At 41.5% G+C, this 24,802-nt stretch overlaps 1 protein-coding gene across 1 annotated transcript; it reads left to right on the top strand.

The window, feature by feature from the left end:
* Positions 1-702: 702 nt before the first annotated feature.
* LOC5569734 (pre-mRNA-splicing factor cwf16) lies at positions 703-24,444 on the top strand. Its single transcript, XM_001652908.2, has 3 exons — positions 703-875; positions 949-1,517; positions 23,823-24,444. The coding sequence occupies exons 1-3, from the start codon at positions 852-854 to the stop codon at positions 24,382-24,384; spliced, it is 1,155 nt and encodes a 384-aa protein (XP_001652958.1). The 5' UTR covers positions 703-851; the 3' UTR covers positions 24,385-24,444.
* Positions 24,445-24,802: the final 358 nt, after the last annotated feature.

Raw genomic sequence — 24,802 nt, 5'->3', positions numbered from 1 at the left:
ATTCTCTTTCGATACGAACTCTGATGTCAATTTCACCCATCGTCCCCCCTGTGGTAACCGGGCGCATTTGAGATTGAGTGTGACAGCAGGGCTCACTTAAAACTGAGTGTGCAGAAGGGCGATAGTGATGAAAGTTCGTGTGAAAGATCGTAGCATAACGACGAAGCTGATGATAGTCAAACCAGAAGGTCAAAAGGCGCAATCGCTTCTGTCAAATGGCACATGATGCATTTATTTATTTTAACATGTTGTTCATAATATGAAAATAAATCAAATAGTTTGTTACAAAACTAATATTGTAATGGATCATACAAAAATGCATCATGCGATTGAATCGATCGGAAACATAATAAAGAATTGAAATTATATTCGTTGAATTCCATTATAACATTTTGGTGTTTATTTCTATCTTCTCAACATGCAGCCTCCCAACACTTCGTCTTTACTTTCCACTTCTAATATCAGTCTCTCTCCGTGTTGCCAGTTTCACATATAATTTCACCACAACACCGATTTTACTGAGAATTTATTAGTGTTCACATTCGCCTTAATTCGGACTCTGTATTGAATTGTTTAAATCCAAATTTTTGAATTATTTTTGACCGTGTACATTCAGGACAAAGACAAATTATTCAGGACGCATCCCAAAGATCCCAGATCGCTTCAGGGCGTTGATCTAGTACTGCACACACATCATCAGCTGTCAAACAGTGTTTATTTACGTTTTGGTGGCCTCCGTTGGCAAATCGTGAATCGCTCCAATCAAATTCCAATCGTTTAGTTATTTATTCTTTAATTTAGAGAGATATATCGTAATCAATTAGCTGTAGTTGCTGTTTTAATACCATACAATGTCCGAGCGTAAAGTTTTAAATGTAAGTATTCTTGCTTTGACCTGTAAAAATATCCGACTCCGATCTCAACATCGCTTTCGATTTTCCCCTCTAGAAATACTATCCACCGGATTTCGATCCGTCGAAAATCCCCCGGGTCAAGCTCCCGAAAAACCGTCAGTACACGGTCCGGCTGATGGCCCCTTTTAACATGCGCTGCGTAACGTGCGGAGAGTACATTTACAAGGGCAAAAAGTTCAACGCCCGGAAGGAAGATGTGGAGAACGAGGACTATCTCGGGATCCGGATCTATCGGTTCTACATCAAGTGCACCCGGTGCCTGCAGGAAATATCCTTCAAAACGGATCCTCGCAATACGGATTACGAAATTGAAGCCGGTGCGACGAGGAACTTTATGGCACTGAAACTGGCCGAAGAGCAAGCCCGTCGTGAGGAGGAGGAAGCAAGGGAAGAGGAGGCCACCAATCCGATGAAGTTGCTGGAGAACCGTACGCAGCAGTCGAGGAATGAAATTGAGCTGCTGGAATCGCTGGAGGAGCTGCGGGATTTGAATCGGAGGCAGCAGGATGTGGATTATGACCGGATGCTGCAGCAGTACGATCCGACGGAGTCGATTCGGGAGCGTGAGGAACGGCTGGAGCGATTGGACGAGGAATACATCAAGTAAGTGGGGCAAATGATTTTGATATTTTTTTATGCTGTGCTTCAATGTCTAAAAATAGCAAGTGTCGGTAAAGCAGAATAACACGCGATGTAAACTGCTCGAATTATGTTGCTTTCACTTTGTGGGATGATTGATGAATGGTTCTCAAAAAATGAAACGGTGTGTTACATGGCTGCGTACATACTTGCATGAAAAATAAATATTCGAACCAACACGGTAAGAAACTTCTTCTTAAGATCGATTCAATGATCATGGTAACGCACAGAGTTTTTAAGGTGAAACAGTTTAGAATCAATTTCTAAGATTGTATTTAAACTTTAAAGGCACAAATCTCGCGAAAAAACCATCCAACAACAGTACACTTTTTAATCTGGCTTTGTGCACTAGCAGAAAGCTTAAAATCAGAAATGTTAGGAAACTATTTCTCCAGTTTAGTGCACTTGAAATCGTGAGTAGAGGCACAAGTCGGCCATTGTGACGGACATCTTTGTATTCCAAGATGTTTCACCTTAAAAAGGTATGGTCGGTGTATCAATACACGGTAAAAAATCAGCACGTTCGATTGAATAGATTGATCACTTGACTCAATTCAAAACACCAATCACCATGATTTGAAGTTTCAACTTTGGATTTGCTCTACTGTCTCTAGAACTAGACTCTGAAGTGAAAAGTCGTTGATTTTGAACATCATGTCTTTTGTATGAGAGCAATCATTGACAGCTCGTTGTAGAAAGTGATTGAGATCAATTCAATCCATTTCAACAGATGCGAGTTAGTGTCGAGGTAAGACACTAGACTTGCACTCCGAAGGTTGGTGGTTCAAATCTGGGTCAGGCGGAAATGTTTATTTTAACTTTTTTTTTTATTTCAAATCAAAACATGCAACGTTGAATTCAAGTGCTGTTACCTAAACTATTTTTACAATAATTAACTAAATAATTCACGATCTAAAATGAAATTCTCATATCATTGACACCACAAATCAATATTTTATTTTAAACTATTTAAATTAAAATTAAATTCATAATATACAAAAATTTCTTTATTTTGTCAAGATTCAACAGTAGTGCAAATCCAAGTGCAGAACTATTGATAGCATGGTGTCTATTTTTTACCGTGTAGCCACACAGCTAAGAACACAAATTCTTATAGAATCGAAAAATTATCCCATGGCTTTTTCACGTCATCTAATAGCTTTTTGGCTAAAAACATGACAAATCTTATTTTTGTGCCTTCATGGTGTGGTTTTTGTAGGCAAAACACACAACAAAATCTAAACAATGTAAAAAGTTCTTAATTCTTCCTTTATTTTGTTTAATAAAAAAAACTGTATGTATGTTTGTGTGTATAGTCTAAGGTTTAAGTCAAAAATACAATCAATTTAATTTTCGAGTTACGAAAAAATACACTAAGTTCCAAAAAGTACCCCGTCTGAAGGCGTGGTTGGGTAAAAGAGAGTTAATAATCAATAATAAGATTTTTTCTGGAATTTTAGCGGATAATATATTTTTTTGAACTGGAAAGTAAACTATTCTGTAATTACCCTTATTGGTTTTATAATAATTAATTGCAATTATTGTGCCAGGAATTCTTAATTGAATTTTGTCTGACATGCTATCGAGCAGAATCATGTCTTATAATTGAAGACATGCCTTCACGTCTGCATCCTTGACTTTCCTCGCTATTTTAAAGTAGTGGATAAATCCTTCTTTCGGAAGACGGAGCAAATAAAATCAAGCTGACAAACATCCCGGAATACCGACTTCAATCATCCGGAATATCTCAAAGTAAATGATGCCTGCTGTTGCCATTTCCAATCAACCGGAAGTAAACCCCCATCCCTACCCTCCTAGCTGGCCCTCATCCAATCCATGTCGATTAAATGAAAGTAATGCATTCAAGTGTGGACATGGGTACTGACTGAGCTCATTAGAATTCCTGTTTGTGATGCCAAGCATGTTCGCCCTAGCAATTTGCTTTACTCTTTCCTTCGATCTGAAGTTTCATTATGCAATCGTCTTGGAATAATAACGTACCATGGTCTCACATTCTCCTCGTTGTTGTTTCCTGGTAGCTCTTGCAACAGCTGTGAGAAAGTTGCAGTAATTTCGCAATTTACAGTTAAAATTATCATTCCGCTAGACAAACTAAATTAAATGAATGCAACTCTGTCATGTCACGTGGAACTATTTGTGTAGCTGCGAAAACGTAACAAAAAACCCGTTACTTGTACGGGACGACAGCGAACCGCTGCTGCACAAAAACTGGTGGACCTCCAGTCCCATTCATCAGTTTTGCAGTTTATCTCCAGACGGGTCATTCCACCGGGTAGGGTGGGCTCGCCAATTGTCAGTCTTACCGTGTTCTTTTGTTATTTGTTTATTAGTATTAATTAACATTAAATTCCTTTGGCAAATCTAGGTGTTCTTTGTTAGTTAACACTATCATCCTAATTTGGTAAAACTAAATTGAGATTGTTAATGTGAATAAATTTTATCAATAACACATTATATTTTAAATTAAATAGCAGTAGCAGTTCAGAATTCGACGAACTAAAGAAAGTAAATCGGTTTCAACCTCAGGCTTTTAATATTTCTTAAGCTAAATATATAAAACATTTATCATGGCAATCTTGCAGTGAAATTTGTCCCATTTTATTCTACATTTTCTCCAATATTTCAACATTGGGTATTCTATGTAATTCATAACTTAATTTTTTGAAGAACACCTGCTCTGATAGGAAATTTGTCAGGCTTGCGAGTTCTGATTATTAAGCTATGTACGATTTGACAAATTGCCTTGAATTATTTAAATAATGTATGTTGTTAATTTTACAATCAAACCTTCATACCAAACACCGTCGTATGGGTTTTCTATGTCTAGAAGAGGAAGACCAGTTGAATTGGCTTCAGATTTGTTGATAAGTTTCTTTCTGGAAGTTTCATAATGGAGATGCATAAGACTTCATCATATTTTTTCGTTTTTTGTTTTTCGAAAACGTTTACTTGGTTGAGACATTTTGAGCAACTTGTTTCTCAATTGAACTAGTAAGACATAAATTAAAATCTGCGCACTTTTAAACTGCATTGCTCATTTTCGAGCTTATTTCTCGCATAATTTATGATCTCGCCATAGAAGCCACTGGTAACCAAGTGTTCCCGTTGTGATTTATCGGTGTAGATTGTGAACCCCTGTTCGATCTCTTTGAGCAATTTACAACGACCGTGTTTTATGTTGTAAATGTAGCTTTAGCTGTAAGTTTATTTATCATTAGTTTTAAGTTAATTCAATTGTTGCATGGTACTTACAAAAATCGGTATAAGAGGGTATTTTGACACAATTCAACCGTACTAACGAATTCTCACACGTGTAATCTGTAGATTTACTATAAGTTAGGTTAAGTTTTAACAAATTAGATATAACAACTTACAATTTGTGTGTGCATGAACTTTTATAACAGGGAACAAATTTACTGTTTAGAAACAGCTTGAGAATAACTGTAAGTTCAAATTTAGTTGTAGTTTAGAATAAACAAATAATCAAAGTTTTAGAAATCACCTTTTACAAATTACTTGCTATCTGGTTTGCTCTCTAGCTATCAATGATAAGAATGACATAGCAGATCATTGCATTGTCTCTTTGTCATGCCATCGGTTTGACAGACCGTTGAACGGTTGACTCCTGTCGTCATTGACATGTGACCAGAAGTGCTGCCAGTATCAACATCCTCTCCCCCGTAACACTGGCCACCAGGTCCAGTTTTACTATCTTCGTCAACCTCTAGTACTGCCAACCTAGCCACAGGTCTACGCACAAGCCCCCTCGCAGTTTGAACAATAGCTTGCCGAATTCTCCCATCCGCCCCTTGTATCACTTGAACTACGCGGCCTCTAGTCCACTCGTTTCTGTTTCCTTCGCCAATTACCAGCACCAACTGTCCGTCAGCTATGGCTCGTGCTTCACCACACCACTTAGGCCGTTTCGTCAACGTGGGCAGATATTCTCTTATCCACCTTCTCCAAAATACGTCCAGCTGTTGTTGAACTTGGTGCCACGATGAACGGAGGGCATCCGACGAACTGGTTGCTTCTACTGCAGGCTGACGGACGCCACTTGAATTGCCCAGCAAAAAGTGATTCGGAGTAAGTGCCTCACTTTCCTCCGACGTCAGTGGCAGATACGTTAATGGACGGCAGTTCACAATTGCTTCAGCTTCCACCATAAATGTTTCCAACGCCTCGTCGTCCAACTTGCGGTTATTGTTGTACGCAGTCTCTACAGCAGCTTTGATGGAGCGCACCATCCGCTCCCATGCTCCGCCCATGTGCGGAGTGCCAGGTGGGTTAAACACCCATTTGGTTGCCGTTCCTGTAAAGGTAACGGCCAACTGCTCCTCTTGCTCCTTCAGCAATCTAGCGGCTCCCACAAAATTAGTGCCGTTATCCGAATAGATTTCGGCTGGTGCTCCTCTGCGGCAGATGAAGCGGCGAATGCATTTGACACACGAATCAGTAGTCAGGCTATGAGCAACTTCTACGTGCACCGCTCGTATTGTTAAGCACGTAAAAACGGCTATCCAGCGTTTTGCGCTACTCCTCCCTATCTTTACCATTAGCGGACCAAAGAAATCTAAGCCGGTATAGGTGAACGGTCTTACAAAGGACGCCATTCGTGCTAATGGTAAAGGTGCCATGCGGGGAATTTTCGGTAAGCTCTTATAGATACGACACCATTGACACGCCTTGGCTGCGCTATTGACCGCCATCCTGAGCCGTGGGATGTAGTATGACTGCCGCACCTCGTTCACCACAGTTTCAGTGTTTCCGTGCAGGAATCTACGATGGTAGTTGTCCAGCAACAGCATCGTAAATTTGTGTTTTCTTGGGAGGATCACAGGGAACTTCGTTTCCTTGTCAACGTTTGGAGCCGCTCCAATTCTACCATCGACGCGAATAATGGCTTGCTCATCTAGCATTGGACATAATTGATGAAGAGCACTGCTTTTATCTAAGGGTATTTGTTCCGTCATCGACTTCGATTGATTGTGCTTCAGGACCGTCATCTCATCTGGGAAGCACTGCCACTGTGTCTCTCGAATAAGCAGGTTTTTGGCACTTTGGAGTTCTTCCGATGATAGTGGACCAACGAATCTTTCACATCGTGCGATCTTCCGCTTTAGGTTTTCCACGAAACGGTAAACGTAAGCGGTAGCCCGGATTGCTTTAGTTAATCGGGAAAAGCGCTCAAGTTCTACGAGACGTTCTGGAATACGTGCTGCCTTGTGAGTGTAACAGGGCCGTAGCTCTTCTTCTGTTGATGGCTTGTTCATTTTCTGTTCCGGCCATGCCGATTCCGACGATCCAAGAAACGCAGGACCTTTGAACCAAATGGAGTTCGCAGTTAGATCAGGCCCGTGGCCCCATTTTGTAGCGATGTCAGCAGGGTTATGCTTGGTGGGAACCCAACGCCAATTTTCCACATCGGTGATCGTCAGCAATTCTCCCACTCTACATGCGACGAATTGCTTATACCGTCGATGATCAGCCCGCAGCCAGCAGAGGACGGTTGCGGAATCGCTCCAAAACACTTTTCTTGTAATGCGTACGGTATGATTTTCTTCAATAAACTGCGACAGACGAGCGCCTAGTACTGCGGCCAGCAGTTCCAGGCGGGGGATTGATAACGTTTTCAGAGGGGCAACCTTAGTTTTCGCTGCGACGAGCGCGCATTCGGTGATTCCATCAGCGTTCGACGTACGAAAATACCCAATCGCACAATACGCAGATTCGCTGGCATCTACAAATATGTGGAGTTGGAGATCTTGGTATCGCTGTTTGGTGGCACATGAGAAGTAACACCGAGGAATTTTGAGGCTGCGAACCTCTTCGAATAGCCTTATCCAATTCTTCCACCTTTGATACAATTCTTCGTTCACCTTTTCATCCCACTGTATGCCTTCTCTCCAGACTTCTTGTAGAAGAATCTTCCCGTGCACTACAAACAGGCTCAATAGGCCCAGCGGGTCGAACAGCGACATTAAACATTTCAGCATCTGCCTTTTGGTAGGATATTCGTCAGCCCTGATCAGATCACTGATTTCCTGCTTCATCACAGTTGAGAAACTGAAGGCGTCTTCTTGCGTCAACCAAAAGAGTCCGAGTACCCGCTCGTAATCGTTTTGTTTATCCGCTGCGAATCTCTTATCTTCTCCGGGTTTTCCTTCTCCTAAAGCGTCCAGGACATCTCTGCTATTCGATAGCCAGTTTCTTAGCTCAAATCCGCCTTCTTTGTGAATGAAACGCATTTCCTGTGACACCTTGATCGCCTCTTCTGCGGACTCGTAGCTCTCTAGGGAGTCGTCCACGTAATGGTTGTCCACGAAGCCTTCAACTGCTCGAGGGTATAGCCCTTGGAACTCCTTGGCGTTTCTGTTCTTGATATATTGAGCAGACGCCGGGGAGCATGTAGAGCCGAACGTAGCAATATCCATAAGGTACACATCAGGTGTTTTGGAAGGATCGTTACGCCAAAGAAACCGCTGGGAATGGCGATCTTCTTTGCGAATTAGAATTTGGTGGAACATCTCCTTTATATCAGAGGAGACGCCCACTTTGAACTGCCGGAATCGTACCAGCACTCCAGGAAGGGAAGTCAGCTGATCTGGACCTTTCAGCAGTACATCGTTGAGGGAGATTCCGTTCACGGCCGCCCTAGCATCCCAGATCATGCGAACCTTGCCTGGCTTCCGGGGATTCGTAATTACTCCCAACGGTAGGTACCAAATGCGTCGCAAGTCGGCGTTGGCCAACTCGTCCTCTGTGGCACGATGCGCGTAACCTTTTATCTGGTAGTCCTCCAGTTGTTGCTGCAGAGTATGTTTGAGTTCAGGATTACGACTCATACGTTTTTCGAGACACTGGAGCCGTCGAAAAGCCATTCCATAGCTATCAGGTAGCTCAACATGGTCAAATTTCCAGAGCAGACCTGTTTCAAAGCGGCTACCGATTCGAACCGTTGTATCCGCTAATATCCGTAGAGCACGCTTATCGAACTCCGACAAGAGAGCACTTGCGGGTTGCACGCCAGCATCCTCGCTCGCAAAGAAGTCCTTGACTAGATTGTGGAGATTTTGATCAGAAGAACAGCCGCAGGCATGGTAGTTTACTGATAGCGTTTTACCATCGTTTGATGCACCACCATAAATACACCAGCCTAATCTGGTTTTAGCAGCGATAGGCTCGCGCCGAAGTCCTTCTCGTACTCTCAACGGAACCATCAAATCCAAGTTGTTGATTCCAATTAATAGCTTCGGAATCGCCTTAGTGTAGCTCTTCACTGGAAGTCCTTTAAGGTGCGCAAACTGCGCAGAAAGATGCTCGTACGAAAGCGATTGAATGGGCAGCGACAACTCCTTAACTGTCTGTACTTCATCTAACTTGTACTGTCTACCTTCAGTCGATGAGATGACCAGCGACATTTGCTTCGATCCTTTTTCTGTGCGTGTCACATTAGCCGTCCACAACAAACACAGAGGCATCGTTACACCTTCGGCACCTAGTTCTTTAACCAGGCTATCCTCGATGAGTGTTAAAGATGATCCGTCGTCGAGAAACGCGAAAGTGTCAACTGTTCCTCTGGGACCATGCAGGGTCACTGGTACTATTCGGAAGAGCAGCGACTGTTTAGGCTGGCGATGCGTAAAGTTTTCTGCGTTATTCGCTGGTGGCTGCGCCTGCGAAACCGTGGTACTCCGCGTCGAATGAAGCATTGGATGGTGGCGGTATTCGCAGCCGTTTGTTCCACAATTGCTGGTTTTCCTGCAGCTTCTTCGGCCGTGCGAGTTCAAACAATTTCGGCAAAGCTTGTTCAACTGGACACACTTCCAACGGCCATCCACAGAAAGAGATTGAAAATTTCGGCAATCCTGGATACGATGACCAACGTTTTTGCAAGCGGGACACTCCTTCACTTCCTCTCGAACAGTAGCTGGCTTGGCTTCCGCACTATCGTTAGTATCACTGAGATGCGAATTCACATTTCCTCTTGACTTCGGGTGCACACTATTTCTTCCGCTGCTGCTAGCATACACTGTCACTTTACTCACTGCTTTAACTACACTGGACATGAAGAGGCCAAACGTTTTGAGATTCACCTCGGAGAATCCCTGAAGATATGATCCCCATTCCATTTGAAGATGCGGTGGGAGTTTGGTGACAAGTTCCGCGAGAAGGGAAGGGTTTGAGAGATGTGCGGTTTGTCCAGCGACCTCAAGGTGATCGCAGAGACTTTGAATAGACATACCAAAGTCGATTATACTTTGAAATTTTTCCAATTTTGGTGGTGGTGCTGAGCGCACCTTGTCTAAGAGGGCTGCAATCAGCAGCTCTGGGCGACCATACAGCAAGTGGAGAGTTTCCATGATGTGGGGCACTGACTCCGGTAAGAGTAATCGGCTTTGAACGGCCTCGTATGCTGCGCCTTTCAAACTTCGTTGAAGGCGGCAAAGGTTTTCGGCACTGGAGTACCCACAAGCAAGTGTAGTGTTCATAAAACTGCTTATGAATACCGGCCAGTCGGCTGGGTTGCCGGAAAAGGGGGGTAAGTCGCGCGGCATGACTTGCCTGGCAGCTAACTGCGAGGGAGAGGGGGCAAAGGTGGCTAAATTTGCATTGAGCAATGGTGATTGCGAGGGCGATAAAGCGATACTACCAAATTGCCTTATTAAGTGTTGAAGGTTGTCGTCATTACTGGTCGATGGCATATTTACTGGCAGAGGACAATTATCTGGCTTACCTGGTGGCTGAGGGAGTGATACTTCTCTAAGAGGAACTGCATTAGGCACCACGGGCGCGGACGGAGGCAGGAGCGACATCGCAGACGTAGATGAAAACGAGCTCACCGGCGGGGCGGCCAACACAGGCCCATGAGCGGGCGCTAGAACGGATGCAGGTTCTGCCTGGTATCCCGGTGGAAATACAGGATATGATGGTGGACGGTATGGTGCAGAAACAGGCGGCGGCATTGCTGTAGCGTGAAGCATCGGAGGTGATACGGACGTGCTGAAGTGAGATGACGCTAAACTTTCATGTTGATGTTGTTGAACGGATGGACCTGGAATCCTTGGCACTGTTTGTGCTACCGACGACTGCAGTTTTGATGAATATTCTGGAATGGGTGCCAACTGGGGAATGGCGGTTGCAGGTGGCATCAATCTAGCCGCAGGTACCGATGAGGAAAACGAATATGTTGCTGGTTCCGGAGCGGATTGTACCGAGTTGTACGTATGCACCGGCATGCCCGACGGCGCGATCGCCAAATTGGCCACCTTTTCCGCTCTCGGGTACATGGAAGATGCTGTTACGACAGCTTGTTGCTCAAAGAAAGGGTCTTTCGCTGGAGTAGATTGGGCCAAGGGCACATTCCCTGTATTTTTGCTGAAGACGGCATGTCTTGTTGCATCTTTGTCAGGGTTCGGATCCGTTTTGGAATCGTCCATCGTTGGATTGACTGCTGAAGTCGAGCGATGGTTCGGCATCGAAGGATGTTTGAGGGGACTTTGCTGATTCTCCTTATCTGGCAACTTGACTTGGGTCGGAATACAACTTCCAGTAGCAGCATTCTGCTTCGTCTGGTTCGAAGGGGCTGGCGGCAGTAAACAACCTGCATCCGATATCACTGGCACGTTGTCGTCTTTCTGCTCTGCACATTCGTTCACCCACATCTCTACCTTCGCGAGGCTGGTTTGCTTGCTTACTCGGCTTCGTTTGCTCCGAACGCTTTCGTGGTCTCGTTCCGATTCAAGTTGACTTTCGAGCAACTTATATTTCTCCTCGATGAACTTCTCCTTCATTGCGTGAAGCTCTGCGAGCTTCTCCAGCTGTAGATTTACCCTCTCGGATTTCACCGAACTGTTGGAGGCTCGGGAATGTCGGGAAACGGACACGCTACTGCACAGATCGTTCGCATGACATTTTGGGCATGACCACGATCGGTCCTTGATCGAGTCTGTCACGCCGGCACACGAGAAGTGCCACCACATCTGACAAGCGTCGCACTGCACCATTGCATCCTCACCGTTTCGACGGTCGCACTGTACGCAATCTGTACGATTTTCGTCGAGCGTGTGTGCGGGATGCCGTGTTAGGTCTCTGTGCATGTCCGGAAGGGATTTATGTGGAATAGATTCCATATCGACGCGATGATCGAAACTGCTGTCGATTTTTCTAAAGTTTGTTCCCGTTGTGATTTATCGGTGTAGATTGTGAACCCCTGTTCGATCTCTTTGAGCAATTTACAACGACTGTGTTTTATGTTGTAAATGTAGCTTTAGCTGTAAGTTTATTTATCATTAGTTTTAAGTTAATTCAATTGTTGCATGGTACTTACAAAAATCGGTATAAGAGGGTATTTTGACACAATTCAACCGTACTAACGAATTCTCACACGTGTAATCTGTAGATTTACTATAAGTTAGGTTAAGTTTTAACAAATTAGATATAACAACTTACAATTTGTGTGTGCATGAACTTTTATAACAGGGAACAAATTTACTGTTTAGAAACAGCTTGAGAATAACTGTAAGTTCAAATTTAGTTGTAGTTTAGAATAAACAAATAATCAAAGTTTTAGAAATCACCTTTTACAAATTACTTGCTATCTGGTTTGCTCTCTAGCTATCAATGATAAGAATGACATAGCAGATCATTGCATTGTCTCTTTGTCATGCCATCGGTTTGACAGACCGTTGAACGGTTGACTCCTGTCGTCATTGACATGTGACCAGAAGTGCTGCCAGTATCAACACCAAGTGTGTAGCTTTTTGTTACTGAGCAAACCAATAAATTTTCAAGATTTTTAGCAATTCTACATAGAAGATCCTCCTCTAGATCACAGTGGTTATAGTTTTTATCTTTGTCATTTCATTTGCTTGAAAACAACGAGCTACACATTCGGTTTCCAATGGCTTTTAGCGTGAGGTCATAAGTTATGCGAGATTTGGAATTATTTAATAATATTTTGTTTTCCTCTTTCAACGTCGACATCAGCTTCTTCAATATTTTAGTTAATTTCCTAAAAGGCTTAGAGCCAAAGTCCAAATGAAATTTTATTTTTAAAAGTTTTATTTCCTCAATTCAGTAAAACGTCTTTTATTTTTTTTTGTACACACCGCCATAAAATATTCACAGTAGGATCACGAGTACGTTTAAATTATTACCTTCTCCTTAGGTCTTTAAGACGAATCATTTCTCACATGCTGAAAAACACACTAAAATGTGCATAACTTTTTTGTTTCTTGGTGAATTTTGTTGAAATTTTCATATATTCCAGAAAAACTTCTCGTTTGTGGTTCGGAAAATTAGGGAATATGATCCAAGTACTTCCGGAGTTATTCCGGATCGTCTTGGAATACTAGAATTCAGTGATTCTCAACCTTTTCGGTACCGCGACCTCCTTTGAAGCTATATAAACGTCTCGCGGACCCTTAAAGGTGAATGTTCTTGATATGCAATCAACCAAATGCAAAAATCCTGCTATGATTCTTTGGAGGAGTTTACTAATAATTGAACCAGGAATGTAGATTTCTGACTACAGTCGCCTTTCCACATCTCGATATCGAAGGGACCATCGAGATAGGGAGAGATCGAGAAAAAGAACAAATTTTTGATGAATACTAGATTGAAAAACACTCCGTTGCCAAGAAAGTAATACACAAACAAACGTCATCTCGCACTCCTAATTTGTTTCGAATCCCAAAACTTTGGTCTAGTAACCTTCGATATTGGTCATATCGACTTACGGAGAGAAAATTGAGAACGAAAAATGAACAGACACACATCGAGATATGGAGATATCGAGATAAGGAGGATATCGAGATATGGAGAGTGAAATCGTATGCAGACTGAAGGGACTTATGAAATCATCGACATAGGGAGAGATATCGAGATGTAGAACATCGAGATCTGGAGAGTCGACTGTACTAGATTCTTTTCTAAAGTATGACAAGGAACCTCCATAAACAATGTTGCCAATATCCAACAAAAAATAATGCAGGGCAAGTAGGTCCCTTCATATTTCATTTTAACATTGTGGATTTTTCTCCATCCGCAGGTCTGAAACTCTGCAGTAAATCGCATGTATATCCGATTTTTGAACAGATTAAAGAAAAATCTGGGACAACAACAGTTCACTTTAAGATGGTGATTTTTTCACGGCCGAAACTTTGCAATTAAAACGTTTCTTCAAAACAACGCATTAAAGCCAAAATATGAGCTCAGTAGCTTTCAAAATATCCTGCCGACGTGAAACAAAAGTGCAAAGAATAATAAACATTCTTCAAGATTCCAAATCCCACTAGCTTCTCAACAAAAATATTCCCAGGAGTCAATAGAGTACCAAGGCCTTGTCCCAACATTAGTACCAAACGCTTAAATTTAAATAAACACATATTTACAAATGCATTTCGTTGGTCAAAAATTGTTTATCCTGATTTATGAGATTTTGTCACACCCCTTGGTTTATGCTTAAATATCGGATGTATTTTGTTTTCCTTGTCCCTTCTAAAATGTCAGATAGGAACAACCCCAGTGTTAAAAACCTGAGCCCTTGTGGCGTTTTTGTCGACTAAGTGAACGTCAAACATGATCAAAAGTGTCAAGGTACAAATTTGAACCCCCTTTTTATAATTAAAGTTTAAATACGGTATAGCTGTTATTTGCGCGGGAAAATTTGCCGAAAAAGTAACAAGGACACGCCCTACCGTGTTATTTAATAAAAAACAAGCTTTTATTAAAAATTTTAGGACCCAATAGAAGATTTAATCAGAAAACGTCAGCTCTGGATGCTCTGCATTGAATATTTTAAGAGACTTGCTAATGGGCTTCTATGCACTGCTATATTCTGCTGTGGGGAGAATTTGTCAAAAGTTTCGCTAGGAAATCTTCGAAAGCTTTGTCAGATATCCGTGAGGAACCTTCGCAGAAATCTACCAAAGATCACTGCGACAATAATCAATCGAAAATTTTACTTTTAATGAAAGACTTCCGTGAATGCTTTTTTAAAGCTGTTAAAAACTTGCTTTGTTCACTACTTCCAATAATCAACAAAGTTCTGAGAAATTTTTGGAGGATATTGCCTGGAAGCTGGCAAAATCTGCCAATAATTAAACTTTTTCAAGACATCACTGAATTGAACTGGAGCGAATCAGCGTTAAGTAATCATCTTTGGCTTGCTATGTAAGCCGACAAAATGACATTAAAGGTAATTTCCCAGTATTCTCACAATTGAAAGAAACAAAAAAGGTTACGGCTTACAAATATTTGAAAGACGAAAAATTTGCAACTGGGTAATAAGATACCGTTCATGACTCTAGTGACATATTCAGTAAACTTCTCTTATTCAAGAAACTAAAAAGCTAAAAAAATAGTTTTGTGACAAATAATTTTAGATGCACAGTTAATTATTTGTCAAGTTCTAGGAAATTCCAGCCTAACGAATTTTGCTGTTATAAAGTTTGAAGTTTACATGTACATGGCGAAACACGTGGCAAATGTACGAATTGAAATTGAAACTGCGAAAAGAAACCACGTGCTCTGGTGGGGGAGCGAACTCACGACTCCCTATTCGCTAGATGGGCGCTTCAACCTACTAGCTGCGGAGATCCCGACGCTCGGAGGCGACCTGAACTCGATTGTTATTTTTAGATGTCGGCTTCGTGACCACGCTACCTATCGATCACTTACCGGTCAGGAAATTCAGTGCGTGGGGCTCCGCAGCTCGTAGGTTGAAGCGCCCGTCTAGCTAATAGGGAGTCGGGGGCAAGGCTGCCACATATACAGCTTTATCTGTATTTTACAGGTTTTTTCGAATATTTTGTGGCCAAGAATCTGTAAACACTGATTATAGATTTTTTGAAAAAATACATATATACTGATTATACAGAAATTCAATTTGTACATTTGACACGTGTTTTTTCATGTACATGTAAATTTCAAAACTTCAAAACCCTATAAGGGGTCATGCACAAATTACGTCACGCTCCAAGGGGGGAGGCGGTTGAGCCAAGCGTGACAAGCCTTACAAAATTTTCGGAGAACTCATACAAAAAGTGTGACAAAGGGGGGGGGGGTTCGAAAAAGTGGAAGTTTAGCGTGACATAATTTGTGTACCATCCCTAACAGCAATTTCAGATGGTTAAAATACAGACAAACAGACGTAACAGCAGAAATTGATTATTGTTCTAACTGTTAAGTCTGTTTGTCCGTGGTTAAAATCTTCCTGATATGAATGAAGTTAGTTGTTTTGTTTGGTTTTTGGCGTTACTGTATTTTTCTAAGGAAATTTATATCACAACATTCTCATATGCTATAATGTCAATGTTTTAAAAATATTTTTTCAGATGATAAACATGTTTCTTATAATAATCCAATTGATCTAAATTTTGTAAGCAAAAATTTTATCGTTCTTTTCTAGACTACGGTTTCAATGCTCAGCTTCAACGCTTATATGAAAAGTTAAGGCGAACCGAGTAGAAGTAAATCCCTGAGTAATCAAATATAATGCCATTTATAAAGAACATTGTCGAAAATTAGTTGAAGCTATGAGTTTTAGAAAACCTCTATTGTGGAGTTTAGATTATCGATGGAGAGGAATCACCCTCCACACGAAGCATACGGACCTGGTAGCGCTTCATTCAGGGATACCAACATTCACACAATGACAGTGTGTACCACAGACAAACGTATACAACCGTTTGCTGTGATCCATCATATTGTCAATTCATCGCAGTGGATTCTATATCTCACATCTATGAGTCGAAGTTTTTTTTACAAGATATCGACAACATTTATTTACTGAAATTGCGTGGAAAGTGAGTACTAGAGTGGTTCAAAAAAACGTTTTTGCTCCACACCGCTCATTCGATTCTAGATCAAATTCTGAGTGTCCTCCCAAAATTTGAGCTCATTTGGATGAAAACTGAGACTGCACAAGCCCTTTAAAGTTTATATGGGAATTACTATGAGAAAAACAATCAATTCATTCAATCGGTTATAGTGTTTACCCATGTGCTCTTGGGGATTAGAATTACATTGATACTGTGAGATACATTCATCAGCTACAACTTTGCCGAAGACCGTATCCAAATCGGACGTCTCAGTAATTAGTTATTGATTTTTGAATGAGGTGTTAAACTTTGGCTATAATTTTTGGGCTGTTCTGCAGGCATCACTGGTTATATGCAGTAAAACATAGTAGCCATGATTTGTGCGTGCTATCTTTCGCGCCAGATGCAGCAATGTTGCCTGTTCAGAAGTTAAATGCGCACTGCTGAAGAATTTGTGATTGGATATAAACAACTAACTAATTACTGAAGCGTCTGATTTGAAAACGGTCTTCGGCAAAGTTGTAGCTGATGAATGTATCTCACAGTCTCAACGTAGTTCTAATCCCCAACAGCACATGGGCAAACACTATGACCGATTGGATGAATTGGTTGTTTTTCTCATAGTAATTCCCATATAAACTTTGAAGGGCTTGTGCAGTCTCAGTTTTCATCCAAATGAGCTCAAATTTTGGGACGACACTCAGAATTTGATCTAGAATCGAATGAGCGGGGTGGAGCAAAAACGATTTTTTGAACCACTCTAGTGAGTACATTCTAATCTTCTATGAATAATCTAGTGTACGTAGTGTTTCATGTATGCACAAAAATTATTAAAAGTAAAATTCGAAATTATTTCAAACGGCGAAATTCGTTTAAAGAACTATTTCACGAAATAGAAAAATATTTTCAAAAAAGTATTCATTACCGTTTGTGGATAATGGAGAACAGTTTTCACATTCGGGAAATTTGAACTTGGATGTCTAATCCCACTCAAAATGAAACGATTTATTTTTTGTGCAACTTTGAACATTAACGTGGCATTTGAAAAAGAAATTGGTATTTATGATGATGATAGAAAAGTAAAAATCTTACCATAATTATCTTTTGGATACATTTCATATAAATTTGATCAGTATCAGACACATTCATATACATATACAGTATCAGATACATTCATAAACTTCTAGCGGATGAATTCTCAATCCGATTTAATACCACCAGATAAACCTTGTCCTGCTGAAAAACTTAGCCGATATATCAACTTTCTAGCTGATCCAGATAATTGAAGGTCGATTGTTACTAGAGCCACCCAGCGGATGTTGGAATTCTCATTAAGATTTCAGACCGGCAGCTATTACCTTGTTCTGCAAGAACAACTTTGCCTAAGAAACCAGCCTTCTAGCTTATCAAGATCTCGAGATACACCAGATTGAAGAAAATTTGTCACTAGCGCCACCTAGCGAGTGAATTCTGAACCGAATGTTGCACTGTCTGATCGCCCTTGGTCTGCTGAAAAACTTTGCCCAAGTCGCCAACATTCTAGTTAGTCAGTGTCTTTAGACAGGTATAGAATTTCAAATTGACACTGCCAGATAACCCTTAATCTGTTACACATTTTTGCCGAAGACACCAACCTTCTATCTCATCAGTATCTTGGGATATAGAAGGTTGAAGGACATTAGTTACTGCCTAGCGGTTGAATTCCCAATCAGGTTTGTCACCTTTGTCACTGACATACTGCTCTTGATCTGCAGAACACCTTTACCGAAGACACCAACCTTCTAGCTTATCAGGGTCTTGAGGTATCCATGAAATTGATTATTTGACCAATTTTGGTACCTCAAGACAATTCGGAACCACTTGGTTCATCTTCCATATTTCTGGACCGCAAACTAGAAGAATTTTTCGGGAAGTTTTGAAAATTTCAACAAATTCAATTGAAAACAGAAAAGTTTGCACATTTTAGGCTATATTCATCCAGGTTTCAGTAATAACTGCTATATGTCCTCCTTACCATTTAAGGCGAAGTAGGCCGTCATTGATATTTGTACGCGTCATTGATGATTGTTGCTTATTCATCTCACGATTTCGAATTTTCTTAAGGCTAAGTAGCCCGTCATTCGTTTTGGCAACAATGATGACTTTTCAGCTTGCATTTCAAAGTGATAAATCTCAGTCTTGATAGTTTATATTGACTTGAAAAAGTATCACTGTACGCGATAACATGCATAAAGTATGCTGATACTTTTCCAGCTGTGTCAGTGCAAAACCAACTGACTCGAAATCGTGAGATGAATTAGCAACAATCATTAACGACGCGTACAAATTTCAATGACGGCCTACTTCGCCTTAAATCAGTTGGTTTGCACCGACATAGCTGAAAAAGTATCAGCATTAGAGTGGTTCAAAAAATCGTTTTTGCTCCACACCGCTCATTCGATTCTAGATCAAATGCTGAGTATCCTCCCAAAGTTTGAGCTCATTTGGATGAAAACTGAGACTGCACAAGCCCTTAATGTATATATGTGTAACTGCTGGTTAGCTCAGAAGGGAGCCTTCCTGAGACTCCCTGAAACATGACCTCAGGGTCGGCATGCTTAATCTCTACAGTCTTTCGCGAGGCAGGGAATGATCGCACTGTCACACATAAAAACTCACATCACATGGTTTCGACACAAACTACATTCATTCCGGACTTTTCCGGTCTTAACTTTCACAGCTATCCCACTTTCTTAATCTACTCTAACCTGCCCTTTTCTTCTAACTTCTTCGGGGCCCCTCTTCTTCCACCATCCATCACCACGACCTTCTCCATTGCTGCGTCTACGATGATTGTCGGCTTCTCTCCTTCTCCTTCCATTTGGGATGACGATGGCGGCATTTCTGGACCTCGTCCATTCCGCGGGCCTCCGAGTATGGTGACGTACTCGGTCAACGACGTCTTCGCCGGAACTGCCCAACGTAAAGGGGGGTTGATGGATAGCCAGAACCGAAGTTCTGTCCAAAACAGCGGGGTTCTACGAATCCAGAATATGGTGTTAGGTTTGTTGAGAGCGGCCTTGGAGGAAGAACCTGATTATCTGCTGTCCTATTTCACTTCACTCAACTCCTCTGCGTCTTTTCGTGTTCTAATTAACTAACACTTTGTCACTAGTGCACGCTTCTAGTTTACGACCGTATTTGGATGAGCGTCACAAGACAAGTGATTTTATTAAACCTGGGTCACTGTCCTTTAAGTCCTGATCAGTGACCCAGACCATTCGTGTTGACTCCGTGAAATCATCGTGCCCGTTAGACCGTCCATCTTGGTTACCGTATATCTGCCCTTTTTGGCTACCAATATTTTCAGCTTATCCCTCTGGTGGTAGGTGGAGGAAACTTCCTTTAATGAAGTTGATTGCTGATGATGGTGTAGTACGGTGAACTGTTCTACTATGGCCTAACATTGGACTAACTGACGGAGAAAACTGCACAACATATACGGACACTACCTCCACTGTATTTTAACAAATTTACGAATCACTTACAAACAAAACCTCAAAAATACTCTATACTGAACTACGAACACTTACATATGGGAATTACTATGGGAAACACAAGCAATTCATTAAATTGGTCATAGTGTTTGCCCATGTGCTCTTAAGGATAAGAACTACATTGATACTGTGAGATACAAAGCAGCTACAACTTAGCCGAAGACCATTTTTAAATCGGACGCCCCAGTAATTAGTTATTGATTTTTGAATGAGTTGTAAAACTTTGGCTATAATTATTGGGTAGGGGGATTAGGGGCATAATGAACATACGGGGCGAAATGGACACCCTCTCAATATCTGATAATACGCATATTTCATCAAAAGTTCATTCACTGCATGAAATCTGCAATGCATTTGAAATGTTTGACGGTATAAAAGTTTATTTTTTGCTTCAATTGTTCTTCAAAACTTGACTTCAAATTTTTCTCAGTTTCAAATTGGCATATAAGCAAGACCGTGGAAGAATCTAATTTTTGAGCAAAGTAACAATCCCAGAAAGGTTCTTTTTAGCTATTATGATTGAGGGAGAGCCCTTTTGCATATCGGAACGATTGACAGTCATTGAATATATTGGAATAACTAAATTTCATGCAGGTGTTCATTTCGCCCCGATACCTTTTTACCAGCCTTGTTTTCGACCCAATTTTCTATCTCGCTTTTCTGACATATGATATGATTTTTATCACTATGAATGAATGTGGCACGTCGTACTAACATCAAACTTGTAAACTAGCCGGGGGTAAATTAAAAACATTGCCATTTAATGGTCTTAACACGAACATTCGCTTAACGTGTCCATTATGCCCCTAATTCCCCTATATGCACTAAAACATAGTAGTCAAGATATTTTTTTTTTGGCGCTTCGTGAGTAGCCATGATTTGTACGTGCTATCTGCCTAGTGCAGCAATGTTGCCTGTTCAAAAGTGAAATGAGCACTGCTGAAGAGTCTGTGACTGGATATAAATCAATAACTAATTAGTGAGGCATCCGATTTGAAAACGGTCTGATAAATGTATCTCACAGTATCAACGTTGCTCTAATCTAAACACAAATGACCGCAAACACTATGACACTATGACCGATAGAATGAATTGGTTTTCTCATAGTCATTTCCGTATAAACTTTGAAGGGCTTGTGCAGTCTCATTTTTCATCCAAATGAGCTAAAATTTAGAGAGGACACTTAGAATTCGATCTAGAATCGAATGAGCGGTGTGGAGCAAAAACGATTTTTTGAACCACTCTAATCAGCATACTTCAAGCATGTAAACGCGTACAGTGATACTTTTTCAAGTCAATATAAACTATCACGACTGAGTTTTATCACTTTGAAACTGCAAGCTGAAAAGTCATCACGGCTGCCAAAACGAATGACGAGCTACTTTGCCTTGAAGAACGAGCCTTCAAATTTTACAGTGAGGGTTCCCTAACCACAAATCTACCTGCCCCACAATTTTTTTTTACAACAATTGTGCATCAACTGAGTAGAGAATGGTTCAAATAGTTGTTTATATCCATATATATTTTACATTAGCTCGTAAATTGGTGAAAATATAAATTTATGCAGTCGTAGAACAGGTAAAAAGTGAGGTTACGAGTCGTCTCTGTAATTTATACTGTTTAATAATATATTGGGTTCCACCAGAGAAACGTAATCAGCCTATTAAACAAACGTTTCAGTAAAAAGAGAGAACCGTAATCCAATAACAGTTTTATTTGTGAATTTCATGCTAGCTTTAACCTTAGTTGAAGATTATTGCATTAATCATTTGATTCAATTGTTCAGTTAAGTATTCCCACGAAGTTGGAAAATGTCGTTCCTATTTCAGGCATGGTTTCTTCCCAAAAAGGTCGGTCACTACTAACCTCGTCGAGTTTTCAACGCAATGCATACGAGCGATCGATGCTGGTAAACAGGTGGACGCAGTGTATCTGGACTTGAAAGCGGCGTTTGATCGTGTTGACCACGGAGTCCTTCTACAAAAACTTCGCAAATGTGGCGTGTCCGATAGCTTCATCGATTGGTTTGAATCATATCTCACCAACCGATCGTTATGCGTAAAAATAGGCTCTAATGAATCGAGCTCATTCATGAATTTATCCGGAGTGCCACAAGGCAGCAATCTTGGGCCTTTGTTGTTCTCACTATTCATCAACGACGCATCTCTAGTCTTACCGCCCGGGACCAGGCTGTTCTACGCCGATGATACAAAAGTCTATATGATCGTCGACTCCTTAGATGACTGCCATCACCTTCAGAGATTGTTGAATGCTTTCGAAGCGTGGTGCTCACGAAACTGCATGACGTTGAGCATTGAAAAATGCCAAGTTATATCGTTTAACCGAAAGCGGAACCCTATTTATTTCCAATACACGCTATCTGGTACAGCGATTGAACGAGTACAACGTGTCCGTGATTTGGGCGTTTGGTTGGACGAAGAATTCACGTTCAACTATCACTTCAATGACATCGTTTCGAGAGCAAACAAACAGCTTGGTTTTGTTCTGAAGGTAACAGAAGGTTTCAGCGACCCGCTGTGTCTGAGATCCCTTTACTGCGCTCTAGTTAGTTTTATTCTGGAATTTGCTGCGATAGTGTGGTGTCCGTTCCACGCCAGTTGGATTACCCGAATTGAATCTGTTCAGAGAAAATTCCTGCGCCACGCCCTTAGAAATCTTCCTTGGCGTGATCCCAGTAACCTGCCTCCTTACGAAGACCGCTGTCGTTTATTGGGGATTGATACTTTGGAAACATGCGTTGTGTATCGCAAGCCGCTTTTGTAGCCAAGTTGCTTCAAGGGGACATCGATTCGCCATCCCTTCTGGCTGATGTTAGCATCTACGCTCCGGAGCGGAATCTGCGTAGACGGAATTTTGTCAGTCTCGGCAGTCGGAACACTCTATACGGACAGCATGACCCAACTAGATATATGGCAACGAAATTCAACGAAATTTATCATCTTTTCGACGACGACGACGAAATTTATCATCTTTTCGACATCACTATGACGACGCTTCGTAATCGATTTGCTGAATACTTTAGACATAGTTAAGTGTGCATTTCATGAAATGTTGATGTTTGTTGCACGTTTTGTTTTTTAGTTTTACTTATATTCATTAAGACAAAGGCTGTAGTTTCTGTCTGGGGAATTCCAGCTACGAAGAACATTGCCGTTCTTCTGCCTTGTACGAGCATCCACAATTCGTATACGCGAAGCACAATCTCAAAAGTTAGACTTATGGTTGCCCCCACAATTTGCGCATACAAACTGGTATATTCCTTCACAAGATAGACGTCCTTAGCGGTTCTTCTCACTCTGCAAATCATGGATTTAGCAACCATACGACAATGCTTTGTACCATGACCCCAGTTTTAGCGCCGACAGCACTGGGTGGGATTCTGAAAAATTCCTCCAGGTTTCTGGAAATGTTCCCATGTCATTAATATTATTTAGATGACTTTTATTAAAGTGAGATAAAGTCCTTTCCGGTGAATACTAGATTAGGTTCTCTTTTTCATAATAATTCAGAATGAACAGGGGAAAATCCAAGTAAATCATTTATTCCATTTTTGATCTTTTGAACGAACGTTCAGTTATGTCGTCATAAGTAAAACATTGCGAAGTACTGACCACGATTTGCGGCATCCTTTGCTTCCTCACTCGTCAGCAGGAAAAAAATATTACTCAGGGTAAGATGCGCTCTGTTACGCGTGTTATTAATTTTACCAATGTCGCTTTCTTAAGCCACTACCCTTAATCCCATGTCGGTTGATTTATGTATCACTGACTACCACCCCCGATTATTACACCCATCGCAAAGCTTCTCTTACACTGCCATTACTTATACATTCCTATTTCTACTATTTTCTTCCTCCCTCCATTTAGAACGATTAAGTTCCGCTCCCAGACGTCGTCTGCCTGCGCTGGTAGCAGCACCGGGCTGAAACGTGTTGCCGCCGAGGAAATCATCGAAGAAATCAAACAGGAACAACCGGATCAAGGGCCCACCGACGACAACGACACCACCATCACCATTGGGGAATCAACAGCTTCCAGCATGGCGACGGCGGTCAGTTCAGTGCCGGCCATCGGGGGAGGCAAGATGAAAAAGTTGGACACCACCAACAGCTACAGCATCGGTGTGCGGAAAAGTTCACTGAGCAATTTGGTCGTCAAGAAGAAACAACCTACGACGACGATGACGACCCCTGCGGTTAGTGTTGCTTCCACCGGTGGCGGTGAACCGAGCAAAACGGAACCGGTGTCCGCAAAAACCACGACGGCGACGACGACGATGACGGTAGCTAGTAGTAGCAGTAGTAGTACTGTTAATGTGGCTTCAGCTGCCGTTGCCACCACTGTCAACTCGGCCGGCTCGGCGGTCAGTGGACTAGGTCTCTTGGGGGCTTATTCCGACAGCGACAACTCGTCCGATGGGAATGAATGATAGCTATATGTTGGGGTTCTTGATAGAAATAAATTATTGTAAGATTGATCTTGTAGCACAGTAATATTTAAAATTTAGTTTTATATCACATTACCCTTTCGTAGAATGAAGAGCGCAGTCTCATCGATTGAGAACCTCATAAAAAAAACTTCACTATTCACAATCTCAGCAATTTGCCGTGCTACGTGTGTGCCATCGTATGAAAATTTATATTGGTTTCGCCAAGTTCAAGAATGGGAGCACTTTTTCTGCGCCACCATCTCGTCTTCTCGTCACACATGTCGGGTTTCACCAAAAAGTTTGACTCCATCGTTTCTCTATCAATTTCATCTATCCGAAAAAAGCGCGTGCTTCGCTATAACGACCGATGGTTAGGGTAGCCCATAATTATCAAATACCGAAATTCTGAAGTTACACA

The sequence above is a fragment of the Aedes aegypti genome, chromosome 3 (genome assembly GCF_002204515.2).
Source record: "Aedes aegypti strain LVP_AGWG chromosome 3, AaegL5.0 Primary Assembly, whole genome shotgun sequence".
NCBI lineage: Eukaryota > Metazoa > Arthropoda > Insecta > Diptera > Culicidae > Aedes > Aedes aegypti.
The sequence above is the reverse complement of the archived record's forward strand: the minus strand, read 5'-3'. Positions and strand labels throughout refer to the sequence as shown.